The 18440-nt window shown below is 36.3% G+C and overlaps 2 protein-coding genes across 4 annotated transcripts in view; one reads left to right on the forward strand and one right to left on the reverse strand.

The window, feature by feature from the left end:
• LOC145252580 (protein mono-ADP-ribosyltransferase PARP11-like) overlaps positions 1–17222 on the forward strand; it is a 94650-nt gene extending 77428 nt beyond the window's left edge. For all 3 annotated transcript variants that reach the window (XM_080112232.1, XM_080112230.1, XM_080112231.1), the window contains 3 exons: positions 1582–1706; positions 14460–14619; positions 15900–17222. In XM_080112232.1, coding sequence (XP_079968358.1) covers positions 1582–1706; positions 14460–14619; positions 15900–16168 — 554 coding nt within the window. In that variant the 3' untranslated portion in view covers positions 16169–17222. The remainder of the gene's footprint in view (positions 1–1581; positions 1707–14459; positions 14620–15899) is intronic.
• Positions 1–18440, reverse strand: part of LOC145252585 (mitochondrial potassium channel-like) — a 388073-nt gene that overhangs the window by 145871 nt on the left and 223762 nt on the right. The gene's annotated exons all lie outside the window — the stretch shown is intronic.

Below are 18440 nucleotides of genomic sequence, written 5' to 3' on the forward strand. Positions count from 1 at the left end.
ATGGATTTAGACAAGTCCGTTCCACAGCTGACATCCTCACTGTAATCTCTGAACGTATATACCATTCACTGGACAAAGTTGGAGAGGGCAGAGCGGTAGCTCTAGATATATCTAAGGCTTTTGACAGGGTATGGCACAAGGGTCTCCTCAGGAAAATTAAATCATACGGTATCACTGGTAGAATACTTAACATAATTAAATCCTTCTTAGATAAGAGAAAAATCCAGCTTGTCCTCGATGGTCGTACATCTAAACAGTGTGATATAAATGCGGGAGTGCCTCAGGGGTCCATCCTTGGACCTCTATTGTTCCTAATATTTATTAATGACCTCCCCGACAAAACTGCCTCTGAGATGGGTATATATGCTGATGACACCACGCTTTATAACAGGCATGACAGGAAAACAAATGAACATATAACTAAAGAAATGACAAAAAACTAGAGGACGACCTCCAATCTGTAGTGGAATGGGGACATAAATGGATGGTCACATTCAATGCTACCAAGACTAAACTGGTTTCCTTCAATAATTACAACCTTCTCTGCCACCAATAGCAATGGCCAGTGACTCCCTGTCTGAGAGTACATCTTTCAAACTGCTTGGCCTAACGTTCACAGGAAACATGAGTTGGAACAATTATATTGAAAACATTGCCAAGGCTGCTGCGAAAAAGGTAAGCTCTCTCTAGCGTGCTAGAAAACTACTGACACCTGAAAGTATCCTGTACCTCTAAAAGGCCACCATTCGCCCATGTATGGAGTATTGTTGTCACATTTAGGCTGGTGCATCTGCTGCTAGTCTCTCGCTTCTAGACAAGGTTCAAAAGAGAGTCGCCAATCTGATAGGCCCTGAACTGGCATCTAAGCTTCAGCGTCTGTCCCATCGACGAAACGTTGCATCCCTCTGCCTGTTCTACAAGTATTTTAATGGTGAATGCTCTGACGAACTGCAGACACTTGTGCCCCCACGACGTAGACACCCTCGACAAACCCGACAGGCAGCTAAATCCCACCCCCACACAGTAGAGATCCCTAGATGTAAAAGATCTTTCTACTCCAGTAGTTTCTTCCCCAGAACCGCTAGACTCTGGAATTCCATACCAGGTCTCTGCTTCCCTAACTGTACTGACATGTAGAAGTTCAAGTGTAACGTGAACCGACATCTTGCTGCCCAAATCCCAACATAGTGCCCCAGTAGTTGCTGCCCCTGATAGTAGCCCCCTACACCAAAGTGGCAATGTGCCTTGTTTGGGGTGAAAATGTAAAAAAAAAAAAAATCTCCCAAAAAAACACTTTCTATCCTCTTATGCAAATCAATGCCACATGTATATAACCGAGCCTTCTACAAATGAAGATTTGTTTCTTTCTCTTTCCCCCCTTCATTCCGCCATTCAACAGGAGAGACGCGCACCTGTTTGTGTAAATTACACTTTATTGCTTTCATCACATAATCAATTTATTTAATTACATTTTAGACCACAAATGAGAAAACTCTATTTAAGTCAACCACATAGATGTGTATGTATATCGTGTAATTGATTGTTCAAATATTTTCATTTCATATAATTTTATTCCTACAGTTAACGTTCCATGGGCAGAAGAAAACACGATTCGCAGGGTCCCATTACCTCAACACGATTGTGAATATGCGAGTGTTCTTAGGCATTTTATGAATACAATAAACAGAACAGTTCATATCATAAAGGTAATTATTGTTTGCTCACATCTTATAACTTAGCTGAAGAGTGCCATCAGTTTTCCATTTGTTGGCTATTTCATTTTTCTTTGTGTCAGTTTCGTTTACTGTATTGTGTGTGTGTGTGTGTGTGTATGTGTGTGTGTATGTAAGAGAGAGAGAGAGAGAGAGAGAGAGAGAGAGAGATACGTATTGCCTTTTTTTTTTACCAAGTGAAACATAGCAACATTATTAGGAAATAACTACACATATTTAGCTTTGATTAAATTTTTTTGTACTACATCCACAATTTTGCAATGCTCAAATTGTTATATGCATAAAAATCTTTTTAGTAATTGTTGTGTTTAATGATTTCCACTACCTGAGCCTCCACCCCGAATACAACGAACAGTTCCTGAGTTGGATTATAAAAGACTAGGCAAGAATTAATCTTTCGCTTTTGTACTTCGGATTAATGTTGAATAAAACTTTTCTAAAGCTTGATGGAACCTCGGCCTTTCATTACAATTTATTCAGCATTAATTATGGAATGATACCTCACCTCAAGTCCGACCATCTGGAACTCTATAAGTCAAATGACTAATGGCAACATTGAAGAGGCATGTTTGAGGGATTTCTCTCAGAGTTGCAGTTATCTTCTACTTTGGTATTGACAGGCTCACATAAATTAACCCTCTTTTTACACCATGCTTCCGCTCCCATTTATAAGTGGATGTCAAAATTATATTACTGTCTTAAACACTCTAGATGGTATGCGTATTAAGAAGAAAAACTCTATTTTCGCAGATACTTAGCAATTATTAATTGCTACCCGACGTCAACAACCCAAAGTTTAAGGTTGCATTCTCAATTTTTGAAAATACTAAGTTGTGATTTCGATTTTATGGCCTTGACAGCAAACCAAGCCAGAGATATTTCAAACAGAAGTTCCTTTATTAGTGGGGTACGATCTAATCAGATCAGAGAAAGGATACTCAAAAAGAAGAATTGTGATCTGGCTACCAGCTACAAACTAGCTCTCACGTTGGACATGGCCCATAATGTATAATACTAACGTTGACATTCTTATATGCTTGCCAATAAGAGGAGGCGAATAACATGGTCTAAATACAGAACTAAATAATTATATACGCATAAAAACTTACAAGATATTGGCGTAATAAAGAGCAATAAGTATATCTAGATTTTAATCAAATGATTGTACAAAAAAAAATCATTTCAATACAGATTAATAAGATAGTTTAAACTTATTACAAGGGAAATAACTCCAAAATGAATTATTTAATAATGAGTTATTCAGTCTTACAACAGGAAATTATCTATTATAATAATACGCTAAGGTATTTTATATTCGTATGTAAGTTATCACCTTCCACTATTTTTTTTTTAAATGGGATCACCCAGTTGCCGAAGATGTGATGCAAAATGTTGGGTGTCAAATATAAAACCTGAACTAAAATATAATTTCTTGGCTTTAAATCTAATTACTGTAAATAATACAATAAAACTTTTTCAAATTTGGATTTATCTTAAGTAGGACAGGCCTTGGAGCGGATGTGGTATTGTGGTGATTGAAATATTTCTAATTAAGAGTAGGATAGACAATTTTAAGTATTTGAGACCAAGGATGACCAATGACACCCCTTATCTCCCACACTTTTGATTGGCCTTGTGCCTAATTTGTTCATTATGTAATATATTTTTTTTATTTTGTGCAAGTAAATATTTCAAAGTGTAGTATCTGTTTTGATGGCTTTGTGCCCAATTTGTTTTGAATGTAAATTTTTATATTTTGTGCAAATGAATAGTTCAAAGTGTAATATCTGTTCCGTCCAAAGTATTGTAAACAATACCATCAAAGGATCTGCGTTTGTGATGGACGTCCATATAATGGAAATATGCCGCAAACTCATACTAGAGTTTTTGAGATTTTTTTTGATATTGATGTTATGTACAAAGTTTTGTGAGGAATGTTGTGTCAAAATAGCTAATCTGGATCCAAATTTAAGTTTTGTTCATTTTAGTATTATTTTACTAATTAGCGAAGGTAACTTGTAGAGCCTATTACTTTGTTTAATTGCGAGTTTATAATGAGTGCTGATTCCAAAAGTCTTTGACGAGATTTATTTAAAACTAGTGAGGGTCCCCAAAGTAGCCCGGGTGGAGAGAGGTGTTAAAAAAAAAGAAAAAGTAGTAGGCAGGTAGGGTCGAACCTGTAACGCGCAAGAGGAAAAGGAGGTGAAAAAGCTAACACTTTAATCGTCTCAGCCACAGCAACTTATGACATTATGCTAATAGTTGAAAAATATATCTATTAACAATTATTGACGAATATACACAATTTTTTTTGCCTTTCTTTGTCAGCATATGTTCTCACAGTCATAAATTTTTTCTGTCAACTATTTTCGCTGTTTGGCATACCTTCCTTTATTCACTCTGACAAAGATCCATCATTCCTTTCAATGGAACTAACAGATTTTTTGCATAGAAAGGGAATAGGAATAAGCTGCACAACTGCCTATAACCCACAGGGAAATAGCAAGGTAGAACGATTAAATTCCACATTATGGAAAATGATATCGCTGGCATTGAAGTTGCAAAGACTGCTGATTTCTCATTAGGAATCAGTTTTGCATGCTGCCTTGCATTCCATTCGTTCGTTATTGAGTATTGCCACTAACACTACACCTCACAAGCAAATATTCCAGTACAATCAGAAATCAACATCTGGTACCTCTCTTCCCAGTTGGGTTTTGAATCTAGGTCTGGTTCTGATGAAACGTAACCTACTGTCAACTAAGTATGAACTCTTCATCAACAAAGTCGAGTTACTACAATGCAACTTCAATATGTCCATGTTAGACTTCCAACTGAAAGGGTGGAAACAGTGTCGCTGTGTCAATTTGCCCCAAAACTACAAGATATAGCACCTAATACTAATGATTCTTATCTCACCGGAGACTCCATTTCTACAACCAGATGCTTCATTTGAATCGGGTGTATCCGAAGAACCTTATGAAACCTCACAGGCTGATACAACACTCGATAAGAACCTATTAGACGACAACGTGTCCATCTCTATCATCTAAGAAACAGAGATGCTTGAACTTGAACCTTTGTATATTATTTCATAACCCTTCCCCTTGAACTGTTTCCACTCGGGTTGAATGTCATATTAATAATGTTAGCAATTCTTCATTCTTCTGTTTCAGAGATTGCATACCTATGATTCTAAATGAATAAAGCTTTTTAACTGGTTTTCATTCACCTTCTGAATCATTACGGCATACTTGTAAATTGTTTCTGAAATGAGAGTCAACATTTGTGCTATAATTGTTAAATATTATTGCAATATTTATTAGTCATAATTTTATTACTATTATTGTTATTATTATTATTATTATTATTATTATTATTATATTTATTTATTATGTGTTCTACATATACATTTTCACTGATAATTGTTTAAGCATGTATGCATTTTCTCCTTTCATGTTGTTAGTAATAAGTCTAAGAGAGATAACTGTCGTAAATTTGGAGTTAAGTAAAGTCATTTCACTTGGTAGTATTTTATGCTTTTTCATATATATATTTTGTAACTATTTAACTACTTACATATATACGTATACTATTACTTATTTATTGCAAACACTACTTAGTATCTTTAATAATACTATCTAACGTGGGTTATACTTGTAGTAAGTTTCAGATTTTAGTAAATATATTTGACTTGGGTAGTATTCTATACGTTTTTGTTGTTTGACAGTTTTAAACTGTAATTTTTATTTAATTTTCTTTTTTCTTTCTTTATTTATACATTCTATTACTTATTTAATGGTTTGTACGGAAAGTAATAGTGATTAATTAAACTTTTTTGTTTCCTTTTAATTCAGTCGAAGTTCTCAGAAATAAAGATGTCCCCTTCCTAGGGGCTAACACTTTATTTCTGTATGAGATATACAGATATGCGAATAATCCATTAAAATTCTTTTTTACATCTCAAACACTGAGTTACTAAAGAAGTAGAGAACTTAATCTTCTTTTCCTCAATCGACCATTTAAATATGTTATAGTACGTCTTTTTTGTGGTCTCTTGGTCTTACTGGATTCCGCAACAAGAATTCATCTAGTCTGGTGGAGAATCCAGTTTCGTGCTGTTATTGAAATAATATCACTTAGAGAAGGTGCATTAATCCTCATAAAAGCCAGTGTGAATTAGCCATACTAAGGAGGTTTTATTTGTGCAGCGAATACTATATGGTTTTGAATACTTAGTCAAGGTTTACGTGTAGCAAAAGTATCCTCATATCAGATTGTCCTGACAAATCCCTGTACAGAGAGACCTTAGACACTCAAGGATAATGTCCAGTAGGCATTCAAGTTCTCTCTAGTAAGCATTCAACATCTCTCCTGTAAACATTGAAGTTCTCTCCATTATTAATTATATTATGTGTTTATTTTTGTGTTGTGTCTATTTATTTATTTATCATGTATATTTTATCTTATTACATATTAATTATCTTATACTAGCAAAAGTACCCGTCGTTGACTGGGTTCAAAAACAGCCTACAGAAAATGGACTCTGATTTATGAAAGTATGATAGGTTATGAAAAGGAAGGGTTGTAAAGAAATAGCTTCGAATTTGGGGGTATCAAAACCAAATCAAAATATGATGAAAGTAAAAATAAAATAGATAAACCCCATAATTTATTATACCATACCTGTTCACACTGAAACACTTATCACAATATTCTGTGGATCTATATTACAAAACCTTGTTAAACTTTGTGACATATTTCCATTCTATGGAGGTTATTATACCATATTTCTTCAAACTGAAACATAATTATCAAAGTATACTTACGCAGATAGATATGAAAAGTCTTTATTAAAGTTTGTGCCTATTTCCATTCTATTGAGGCCAGGTGCGAACGCAGACCCCACAATTTTATTATACCATCCCTATTTAAGTTAAAACATACTTATCAAAGTATTCTGATGTACATCTATATCAAAAACACTTGTAAATGTTTTTATTTCAATTTTTTAATTTTTTATTTCCATACTTTGTGGACCAGGCGCGTACACAGACCCCACAATTTTAATGAATCATCATTATGCCAGATCAAACATACCCATTCCTGTGTCTTGATACATCTTCTATCATTATATGTGATCAGTTTTCTATAATAGTCAAACATATAGGAGCCTATTCGTGACCAGACACACGCACAGACGTTCAGCTGTATATTATAGATATATATATATACATAGTATCATATGCAATTTTTGTGCATCTGCTGATATTTCAGCATATATACAAGTCTTTACATTTCTAAGTGATTTATGTCTGTTAAGAGTGCTGTTAGTGTGAGAGTAGTTATATTAACAAACCTCAATTGAAATCCAATCTGTTGTTTATTTCAGGGTTGAATTCTTTTATTAGCAATGGTTCCTTTATTCTCAGATTACCTAGGTCTCTTTCTATGGCTAGTATTTGTACTCGTATATCTTTAGTCAGGTTGTGATTCTGGGATAATTATTATGGAATGAAGACACCTTGGTTGCAGTATATTTTTATAGGTATGTGGAATGGTTTAACTGCGCTACCAATATAAAATTAATTGCCATTACGTGGTCGATCAACAGGCAAAAATCACTGCTCACACAAATTCTCCCAACCGATTTTGCCGCTTCTCAAACGTCAAATGATCGATCCTTTTCCACCGACAAGTAACCTGTTTTTATAAGGCACGCATACATGATCTCGCGAGATTTTGTTCCCTACAAAAGTCACGGCTATCATGATGGACCCTTTCTTTCTTTCTCGACGCACACGACTCACAGGACAGACAGACACAGAGATGGTTGTAGGGTAAGCCATTTTCCCCACACTCCCCCCTTATCTCATGATCACAGAGATGGCAAGGGGGTGGTGATCGTCTTTGCCGGGTGCTTCTCAAGGGGGGACGACACACGCCTCATCTTCACTTGTGCTTTTGTCTGTGGTCTGAGGGTCGAGCATCTCTGTGTCTTCTGGGAGGCTACTACTCTCCGAGTCAGTCTGATGGTGCTGCAATCCAGAGTGATGCCTTGCTAGATTCTGACTTTGTTTCGCTCGTGTCATCTAGTGATGGTTGCGTTACTGACCGTATGTCTTTAACATGTTGGGGCACGCCGTCGACCTGCACTGCTTGTGGGCTGATTATTTCAGTGACTTGCCCAACTCCATACCTTGTCGTGCACTTGCCTCGCGGGTTCTTGATCCACACCACATCCCTTTCCTCACTCTCTCTCCAGCTACTTCCAGTTCAGGCAGCGGGTTCGTCTCTATGCCCTTCACCCTGACGTGATACCTATGCAATGTATCAGCCGGCGCCGTAGAGGGTGAAACATCATCTTCCAGGGTTACATTGTACAAATAAACTGCGTCAAACTCTGTGCAGCCTGATCTAGCTGCGATTGTTTTGACGGTTCGATGATTCTGTTCAATGATCCCATTTCCACTAGGTACATGGGCGCATCGAAACCTCAGATGTACTCCCCAGCTGTCAGTAAACTTTCTAAACTGCTCACTGGTAAATGCAGCACCATTGTCAAGCAATATCTCTGTTGGAGGTCCACGTTCAAGGAAAATATTGTTTAGTTGGCGGACAATAGTGACTGTATCTTGTCGATGCAGCATACGCCATATGGCAAACATTGATGGACCGCAATCAATGAGAGTCAAGAAATCCTCACCATTGTGGTGAGTAATGTCTATCACTAGCCGGCTCCAGTGGCTCCTAATTTCCAACTTCCCCTTTTCCCAGCGAACGGGTGCCGAGTCAATGGACTGGCATTCCACACAGTTTTTGACCACTTCCATGACGTCTGCACTTTGCACTCCTGGTTCAACCAACTTAGTGAAATATAGGGTCCGCTTGACTTCAGGATGCCCACTTTGTTGGTGGATTTCCTTAATCCGATTAGATTGACCAGGGGTCATAGATGCGGCACAGGGAGGTTGTGTAGGTTCAACAGTTCTTTTTATGGCATCAAGCCATCTTTGAGGTACCCTCGTTAAACAATCTGCCTTGTTTATGCTGGATCTGACCAGGGACACCTCCATTGATAGTGCATATTCGTTCACCAGGCTTATGATCATGTCAAGCCGCCGATGGATGAGCATCTTGCTCGTTGCTTTGATTCATACTCTTGCCTGTCCGGTAAGAGTGTCTGAAATCCACTTAGGGACGCAAGCAGAATCTGTGAATAGTCGCAGTTGTTGTTTTCCAAAGGATTGCCAATTCATCCCATTGATCACTGGATCAAGTTCTGCCAGGTTTATGTGTTGGGAGTCCTTTTCTGGGCATAACCACTATGGCTCCGTCATGGACTAACGACATGCCAATGGCAAGAGAGCTTACGTCAATCCACACACTACAGTCTTGGCTGTCAACACACCATCTGCCCCATGCTGGATCTTCTTTGTGCACTCTGGTGAGGACCTCTCTGACCATTGTATTGAGAGGGGCATCATAAATTTTGTCGGTGGTGATGTCAGAGGCTCTCCGTTTGATGAATGCTACTGCAATATGAAGCCAGCCACCCTCAGGAAGGTGTCCAACCAACTTTCTGCACAATGAAAATACATTCCATCGCATGAAAACACAGGGCATACCTGGGATTCCATTGCCTCGTTTCCCACACAGGACATTATCTTCTTCCCAGACCTGCAAACCGAGCACTCGTGCACCGTCCCGTAGCCTTTCTGTTTCCTTGCTGAGAAGGCCAAAGTTATGAAGATTTTCTTTTACGTGTGTTGCAGGCACAATTTCTTCATCCACATACACATTGTCAATATATGCAGATGTTGCGTACTGAATGCGCTCATCCTTATTCAATATAGCGTCAACATCCTTTGCATAATTGATGGTGCCACATTAAGTCCAAATCCCACGCGGGTTAAGCACCACCTTGATGAGCACCGTTTGATAAGGCCATAGTGACATTCACTTGTACATTTGAAGGTATGCTTTATGAAGATCCAGCACAGATACATTAGATCCTGCTTGCCGCCATTCCCTCTATATCTCGGTACGTACATCCGCGCGGGCTGCAAATGGAGTTACGTGCTTGTTTAGTTCCCGATAGTCGAGTACCGGCCTCACCTTCTGTTTATTATGCTGGATAACCGCCATTAACGGATCAGAGACTTTGGGGGGTCCAATTCCTTCTTTGGATAGGGAACTAGCCATCTATTTTTTATCCAAATCTGTAATTTCTTATCGTATTCTCCACGAGCTCCAGGGGGAATTTTATATTCCGGAACCCTATTTTACAACTTCCCGGGTGGCTGCTCATCCGACCATTTCCAGAAAACTGTCCAGGACCTTGTACGCTGGTTGAATTCCGCATAAAAATCAGGCTGTTCCAGTTTCATGAATGCACCCAGAGCAAGGTAGGCGTTAGAGAAATGTGCCTTAGCCTCAACATCAATACAGACACCACCCAATTTTTTGATGACGTCCATTCCTAACAGCAGGTCATAACCAAGAAGGTCCCCACTCACAACCAGGGCTCGTACGGTTATTGTAGGCTCATTACTGACACGTGTATGAATGACACTAACTCCACAAGGGGCTAGTGTGCCCCCACCGACTGTCAGTACTGGAATCCTCTTCTTGTCCCATGCGACAATTCATTTCAATTGATGCCAGATGAAGATCAAAGCGTTGATGATGGAAAGATAGAAGCTTAGTTTTAGATGCCTTAAAAGTAACCAGCCACCTCTTTCCCCATTCTACCACATGCTCCAGATCAGAGAAAAAAAGAATCAGAGAGAATTTAGTCATTTAAGGCCTATGATATGTTGCAATAGATAGTAGTGTTGTCAGCATAAATGTCTATGAATGATTTTAGGAAGTGATTTCGAAGCTCATTGATGTAAATCAGGAAGAGAGTTGGGCCCAGGATGGACTCCTGAGGGACTCCAGCATTAATTCTGTGAGCTTCTGATTTTTGCCCATTAACCATTATTCTTATGAACCTATCATAGAGAAATAAGTTTTTGAAAGTGTTGGGATACACTCTCCTAATATTTCTTATTCCAGCTGGAATTCAGTTGAATGTTCTTGTGCCACTGTAGGTTAAGCTGTGGTAGATGAGGGACAATCCTCTGTGTAGACCCAGATGGGGGTTTTATAGAGCACAGCCTCTTTGCTACTAGTGAGTTTTTTCTACTATTGGAACTAACAGATTTTTTGCATAGAAAGGGAATAACAGTGAGCTTCATAACCCACAGCGAAATAACTAGGTAGAATGATTATATACCACGTTATGGAAAATGATGGCCATTTAGTATACTCCACATCTTTTGCTGGTGAATATTCTCTGGAGTACTTCTCACTGTTCCTACTCCAGAAGTTTCTTAGTATCCAAACCGTTAGTTGTCTTGCGACGTCTGTAGTATGTTCAATACGTTGTGTGAAGGTGGCATCTTTGCTCATATAAAACCCTAGATCTTTCAGTACTTCCTTTGATTTGATTGCTTGTTGCCCACACCAGTATCCAGATGTTTCCTTGAGATGATCTTTATTACTATATTGGAATCGTTCAAATTTGTCTCCATTTAGAATGTGGTGTGGAGGTTTTTTTCATGATTCATGTGTTGTCAGTGAAAGATGTTGCTATGGCATGTCCCAGGTCTCTATCTACGTCAGTAACCATTATAAGAAACAATAGAGGACCTAATACCGAGCCTTATGGTACGCTGATGATGACTTTACTTGCCTATGATAAGCTTCTTTGAATGGTTACTTTTTGTGTCCTGTCCAAGAGGAAGCTGTGTATCCATGTCCTAAGTTTTCCACAAATTCCGAGTGAGCAAATTTGATGCAGGAGTATACCCATCAGTGATGGGATCCAGCCGGTTCACACCGGTTCAACAATGCAGTGTGCGTGGACAGTTACTCAAGAAAATAACAAAAATAAACAACCTTTGGGATGACTGATTGTCTTCTCTTTCCCCTCTTTCTCTTGCAGTCAGTGAGCAGTGGTGCAGCGTGGGTGGAAGAGCATATGGACTCACTCTCAGCTGCTCGAAAACTGGTTCAAAACTGCTCTGCACATCTTCTTATACTAAGGTACGGGTGAGGGCAAAGAAAGTCTGAGTGTTTCATTCAGCGAATCTATCTTTAAAACGTCAAAATTGAATTCACCCTGATTGACTAAATTGTTAAAATCACCTGTGCATATTAATTAAGTAACTTTCAACCAGAAGTTTTCTCACATAGGCAATTCTGAAGCCTTGACCTCGAGTTCATATCGAGAAAACAATGGTGTTTACTATTCTACACCATGCAATGGTTTCCTTCACAAAACAATATTATTATTAAATATTATCAATCTCCTAATTCAGCTGAAGTTATTTTACTTTCTTGTGGTTTGCGTCACCAACCAACCAAATTGGATCAGTAAGATACCTGTGGGTTGCCCAGGATTGTTCACACAATAAAAAGCTCAAGTTCAATCTTTACTGATGTAATTTATGACCATCGCAGGTGGTTGAGTCACACATGAAAACCATCGGGTCCTGCTGCTGAGTTAGGTGAGATTTTGTCAGTGGTCGAGATTATGTCAGTCTTTGAAACCTCTACCCTTGAGAGTTAATCTGTTGTTTCTAATACAGTATTGAAGAATTGTATGGAGTTGTTGATGCTCATTTCTTCCATAGGTGGATTGAAGATGCTTTCATTTTGTTGCTTGAGCATCTCCACCATTTTGCTTTGGCCTTCGGGCCAAGATCAAAGTGTAGTATCTGTTCCGGCAGATGCTGCAAGCTATGACTAGCAAAGACCAGATGTGGGGACAACCCCACATGCCTGATCATTAACCAGCTCCCATTTCCCACCTCTCGGGAGCTGGTCCCCTTTTTCCCTTCCCCTTCCCTTCACTCCTCACATTAAAAATCGGCCTTGTGCCTAATTTGCTCGGTGGGGGAGCAAATAAATACCATCTCCACCATTTTGCTTAAATCACTTTCTAGTTCCTCAGTAGTTGTTCTATGGTTGGAGTCCTGTTATGTTTCCTCTTGGCATATGCATAGAATTTCGTATTTGTTTTTAACTCTTCTTATAATCTTTCATCTTCATGTGATTTGATTCAATTTTAACTTCTACTGATTCAAGTTCCTTTTTCAGTTTGTGTTTATTGTTGGTAAAAGTGTCCTTTTTTTAAGTTTGGCTTTAGTTTTTGCCCTCTTTTTCATAAAGATTCTTCTGTATCTGGCTTTTGCTTTCTTGTTTTGGACCAGCTCACAGTTGTTTGAGAACAGCAGATCTAGTGTGTTGTTTTCTCTTGTGGGGACCGTTATGAACTGCTTTAGGTATGCCGTGTCTATAATGTTCAGCAATTCCTCTGCTTGCTGCTTCTCAGAATTTGTGTGTACATTTCCCGTTTCGGTAATGCCAAGAATAAAATCTAGTAGTGAAAGGAATCTAGATGTATCAGAGTGTTTGATGATGAACTGTATATGTTCAGATCAGCGTTTGTGAAGGTGATGATTTTATTAGCTTCTTTACAAGATGGTGTGAAAATGAGAATATCGTCTACATATGAAGAAGGCACTGGAGTAACAGGTTTGTAATGCACACTGTTCTATCTTGTTCATATATGTTATGGCAAGTAGCCCAGAAATGTTGAATCTATGGCTTAGTGCACTGGTACAGATATATAGAGGGAGACAACATAAAGGCTGAACACATATCTATTGTGTTGTAGGTGTTTAGATTGTAATGTGTCTAGCTTGTTCATGACTTCGTCCGAGCTATTCACATGTCCTGAGTAAAGGTTTGAGCAGTTATGAAAGGAGCCAGGAAATTTTGTAAAGTGGCCCCTCTTTGCTCAAGGCGATTGGTCCGAGTTGTGTCATTGGGTTGTTCTTAATGTGTCTTTATAAGATGGTAAAATATGGGGAGTCTACTGGTTTGTTAAGAAGGTATCTTCTCTTGCATAAAACATGTAGATGAATTAATAAGTTTGAATTTTATTTACTTATTTATAATTTGACCATTTTGGCATTTTGTGACCTTTCCAGTGATAGAGGTTAGTTTAAGTTTATGCGGATTTAATTAGAATTAAATCACATATAAGTTTATGTGGATTTAATTAGGATTAAATCACATAAAAAAATTTTTTGTGGGGGGGGGGAGTAATATTGAAAGGGGTTTATATCTTGCTTCAATGTAGATATGAAAATCTCTGATCAACTTTGAACCGTTCTGTTACTAGATTGCTTAAAATATTTCTTTGTAAATTTTGAGTAAATAAATAAATGCTGTTTTTTTTTTTTTTTTTTTTTTTTGTTTTTTTGCAAGGCGAAATAAAAACAGAAAATTGTCTCCCTTGGGGACATGAGTAAAGAAAAACATTTTAAACATATGAGAAGGAAAACATAAATTATATAGATATAAAAGAATCTTTTACTCTTAAGCTAAAAAAAAAAAAAAAAAGAATGAATTGCCATATATTCACTAAGAATGTGGAAGATCAGAATGTTTGCTTCTGTATCATTAGTAGTAAGGTTTGTTTCTGTGGATGGCATTTCTTGTGGATAGCTTATATAAATTGAGTTTATTTTCAGCTTGCATTGTAAAATTAATGCTAAATATGTTTTTTATCATGTATACTTAACTAAAAGCATTTTTGAATATATATATATATATATATATATATATATATATGTGTGTGTGTGTGTGTGTTTTATTTATCATTATCAGATTGAAAGGATCCAAAACAAACGACTGTATGTTGCCTTTGAACGGTACAAAAGCTCTCTCCCCAGGCATCAGCAAATTCCAAAAAATCTATGGCATGGCACAGCACATACTAGTATTGATGGTATTACCCGATATGGATTTGACTGGAGGCTGACTGAACGTAAATATCACATATTTTTAAAAAATTACCACCAGATTTAACAATAACTGAAAGTGGAAGCACATGACTCCCGTACCCTCATCTATGTACCCTGCAATCTAATCCATTCAGTTGTGTAAGTAAAGTAAAATTGTCAACCATAGTCGAGAACAACCCAAAGGTTTCCTTTTTATTAACTATTAAACCAAGCTGTAAAGGAAGGCATCACTCCTTTCCCAGAATTACTCCACTTACCCTTGATCTGCACCTCATAATACTTACCTGGTATAGCTGTAGTAGGTGTGGTTCCTACCAGTAGGAAATGTCTTTGACAATCACTCCAACAGTGAATTTACTGCTATCAAGCTGATGTATGGTTCTGTTCAGTCCTAGGAGGTCTATTCTCCCAAGTTTTACCTCCTTTCTGAGAAGGGGTTAGTTTTCTGCTAACTGCCTGAGGTGATCCTACTGGGGAATGTAGATGGGACTGCTCAGGATTTTTATAGATCAGAGTACATTTTCCCTAGAACACAGGCTCTTCAAAACCACACTTAAACTTTTGTCTAACCTTCCGAAGAGAAGATAAATAAACTCACTTTATAATATTAAACAGTTATCAAAGCATGAAAGACCATTTTTTAAAAGTCGTTAGTATGACTCGACTGAGTTTGAACCCTGGTATCTCGACTCATTAGTGAACCATTATGTCAAATGGGTCAATTGGTTAATTTCATAGTGCTTTAAAGTATTTTAAGGCTTGACCTCATGTATGAATACAAATAGAAAATTGCCAGTCATATATAGTGAGTAAATGAAAGGGTTCTCTCTCTTTCAATGTAACCAGCAGAGATGGAGATAAACCAGTTGGTTTGCTTAGCTGTTAGCAGGTATTCATATACATGTATACTATTCAATAACGAATGAAATCTCAAAGAGATTTTTAAAGCCCTCATTTTATTTTATGTAAGTCGTTATTGAGAAGAAAATGAATACCTCACCAATATGACTATAGAAATCCGATCTGGCTGATTCTGTAGGTTAAGTGGACACTATGGAGATTGAAGAATACTTCCAGCTATGCTACAAAGCCTTCTAGTCTATAAATCTATATTCTATGCCTATAACCCCATTGTCACTTCTAGTTCCATATTATTAAACTGGGCTTCTGTATAAATAAGTGCAATAGATCTGACAGAATTTAAAAATAGTGTTGGAAAACCATTAAGCCATTAACATAATCCAACATTTTAGTAATGACTAATTTAATCTTTCTCTCTCTTATCTTTTTTAATTTATTCTAGGAGCTGCGTTTGGACAAGGTTGCTACTTTGCAGAAGAGGCACATTATTCAGACCAAGACCTCTACTCTAAACCAAATAGAAACGGTGAAAAGTGTATGTTCCTTGCTTATGTCCTTGTCGGAAACTGCATTAAGGGAAACACCAGCTTCAATGAGGGAAACATATGTTCCAATGTTCAGACAACTGTTAATAATTTACAAAACCCAACCATTTTTGTAACTTATGATGATGATCAGGTTTATCCTGCATTCCTGGTTGTATACAAATGAAAATAATCATTAAAGTCAGTTTTACACCCGGCTACATGAGTGATTCCATAACAAAAGTCATGTATAATTACATTTTTTCAATGAGTGATTTCCACCACGTATTTGTATATGTCGTTAGAAAACAAAATCTTGGTTTGACTAGCATTCTCCGATTTTCATCTTCAGTCCTGCTTAGTATTTTTGTTTTTAATTTGATCATAAATACAGTCCTGCTTAGTATTTTTGTTTTTAATTTGATCATAAATACAGTCCTGCTTAATATTTTTGTTTTTAATTTGATCATAAATACAGTCCTGCTTAGTATTTTTGTTTTTAATTTGATCATAAATACAGTCCTGCTTAGTATTTTTGTTTTTAATGTGATCATAAATACAGTTCTGCTTAGTATTTTTGTTTTTAATTTGATCATAAATACAGTCCTGCTTAGTATTTTTGTTTTTAATTTGATCATAAATACAATCCTGCTTAGTATTTTTGTTTTTAATTTGATCATAAATACAATCCTGCTTAGTATTTTTGTTTTTAATTTGATCATAAATACAGAAAATCTGAGAAAATTCCATTCTCATATCCAGGTTTTCTACTATTGACACCAGAAAAACTTTCTTATAAAACACAATAATTTTGTATTACCAGCATCATTTCATATTCCAATATTGCAATAGTCTGTTATCATTTTCAAATGACATGAGGAATGCTCCTTTTGAATACAATATTTTCTCAGATGTGTTATGATTAGATAATCCAAATAACATTTTTTCTTACATTGGTGTAATATCTGTTTCTGACATTCTCATTTACCAGAAGAAATGATTAACAGAATTACATGTATCGTACACTAGTTGCCTCCATGTATTCTAAATTCCTTTCATATGACAAGAAGTCACTTAATACTTAATTTTGTTTTAATTAATTAAATGATCCCAAACACATACTTTTAACACCAATCCCGAAATTTGAATTTATTTTCTTTCGTTTTTGTTGGGGAGATGGGTCATTCTCTTCTGGTCATGTATTTTTGTTTTACTGTATAATATATTTTTAGAAAAAGAAACATTAAAGATTGTGTTACTCATGTTAATTGGGTTATATTGAATTAGAAAAAAATAAGTTTGCAAAGCAAATCAATTTTTCTAGCAATACGACTAGAAAAAGAATTTCATAAACATTAAAATCATTCTGCTAAGATTTCTTGCTTTTTGAAATACAAAGAAAATTTAAATTGATTAATAAGGATTTTTGAAGTGATAACAAAATTAGCTGAAAGTATATATATATATATATATATATATATATATATATATATATATATATCTCTCTATATATATATATATATATATATATATATATATATATATATATAGATAGATAGATAGATAGATAGATAGATCAGTTTCATGAAGGGGTAAAAAGTATAAAGAGAAATTGCTAAAGGCTAAATGGGACTTATCTCAATAATGTCGATGTGTATAACTATCTTGTCATAAAGTCGCAAAGAAAAATTGCACATAAAGTGAAGTAAATGTGGAAATCAAATGAAATCAATTTGGAAGTCAAATCTTCTTACCAAAATGGAATGTGACTTCTTTAAAACCATTGTTACATCAATTCTTTTCAATTATTTTATATGAAAGTAGGATTTGAACTTTTACCATTAGCCATAAAAGAAAATTGATGGTGCATATGCTAAGATTTGCTCTTAACATCTCCTAGGAGCAGCACTTTATAAGGAGAAAAATTCTACGAATATCGTCCTCAGATCTTAAAGCTGATCAGAAAGAGAAAAACTAGATTTGCAGGTTACTGCCAGAGGGTTAGGGTTAGGGTTAGGGTTAGAGGGCCAAGGAGAAAATCTTCAGTGATGTTCTTTTGCTGATGCCAAAACAGAGATCTTGTTCAAGTGGGGAGACTGCATGGAACTTACATCAAGCAACTAAGAGAGGACTCAAAATGCACATATGAAGACCTATCTGGTGTGATGAAGGATAGATGGGGTGAAAGAGTCAGGAATATTTATGACACGATTATGACTAGATAATGATAATTTAAGAATGAGCCAATAATGGTCTTTAGAAATTTTTCTTTTAACCCCTTCATGATATATATATATATATATATATATATATATATATATATATATATATATATATATATATATATATATATATATATATATATATATATTATTATTATTATTAAGTTACTCATTTCTTAAATAAAAAGATACCCCACATTCCTTGAGAAGTAATTACTACATTAAAATATTGAAATT

Source organism: Euprymna scolopes, chromosome 29 (assembly GCF_053919585.1).
Source record: "Euprymna scolopes isolate OS-2025 chromosome 29, ASM5391958v1, whole genome shotgun sequence".
NCBI classification, from domain to species: Eukaryota; Metazoa; Mollusca; class Cephalopoda; order Sepiida; family Sepiolidae; genus Euprymna; species Euprymna scolopes.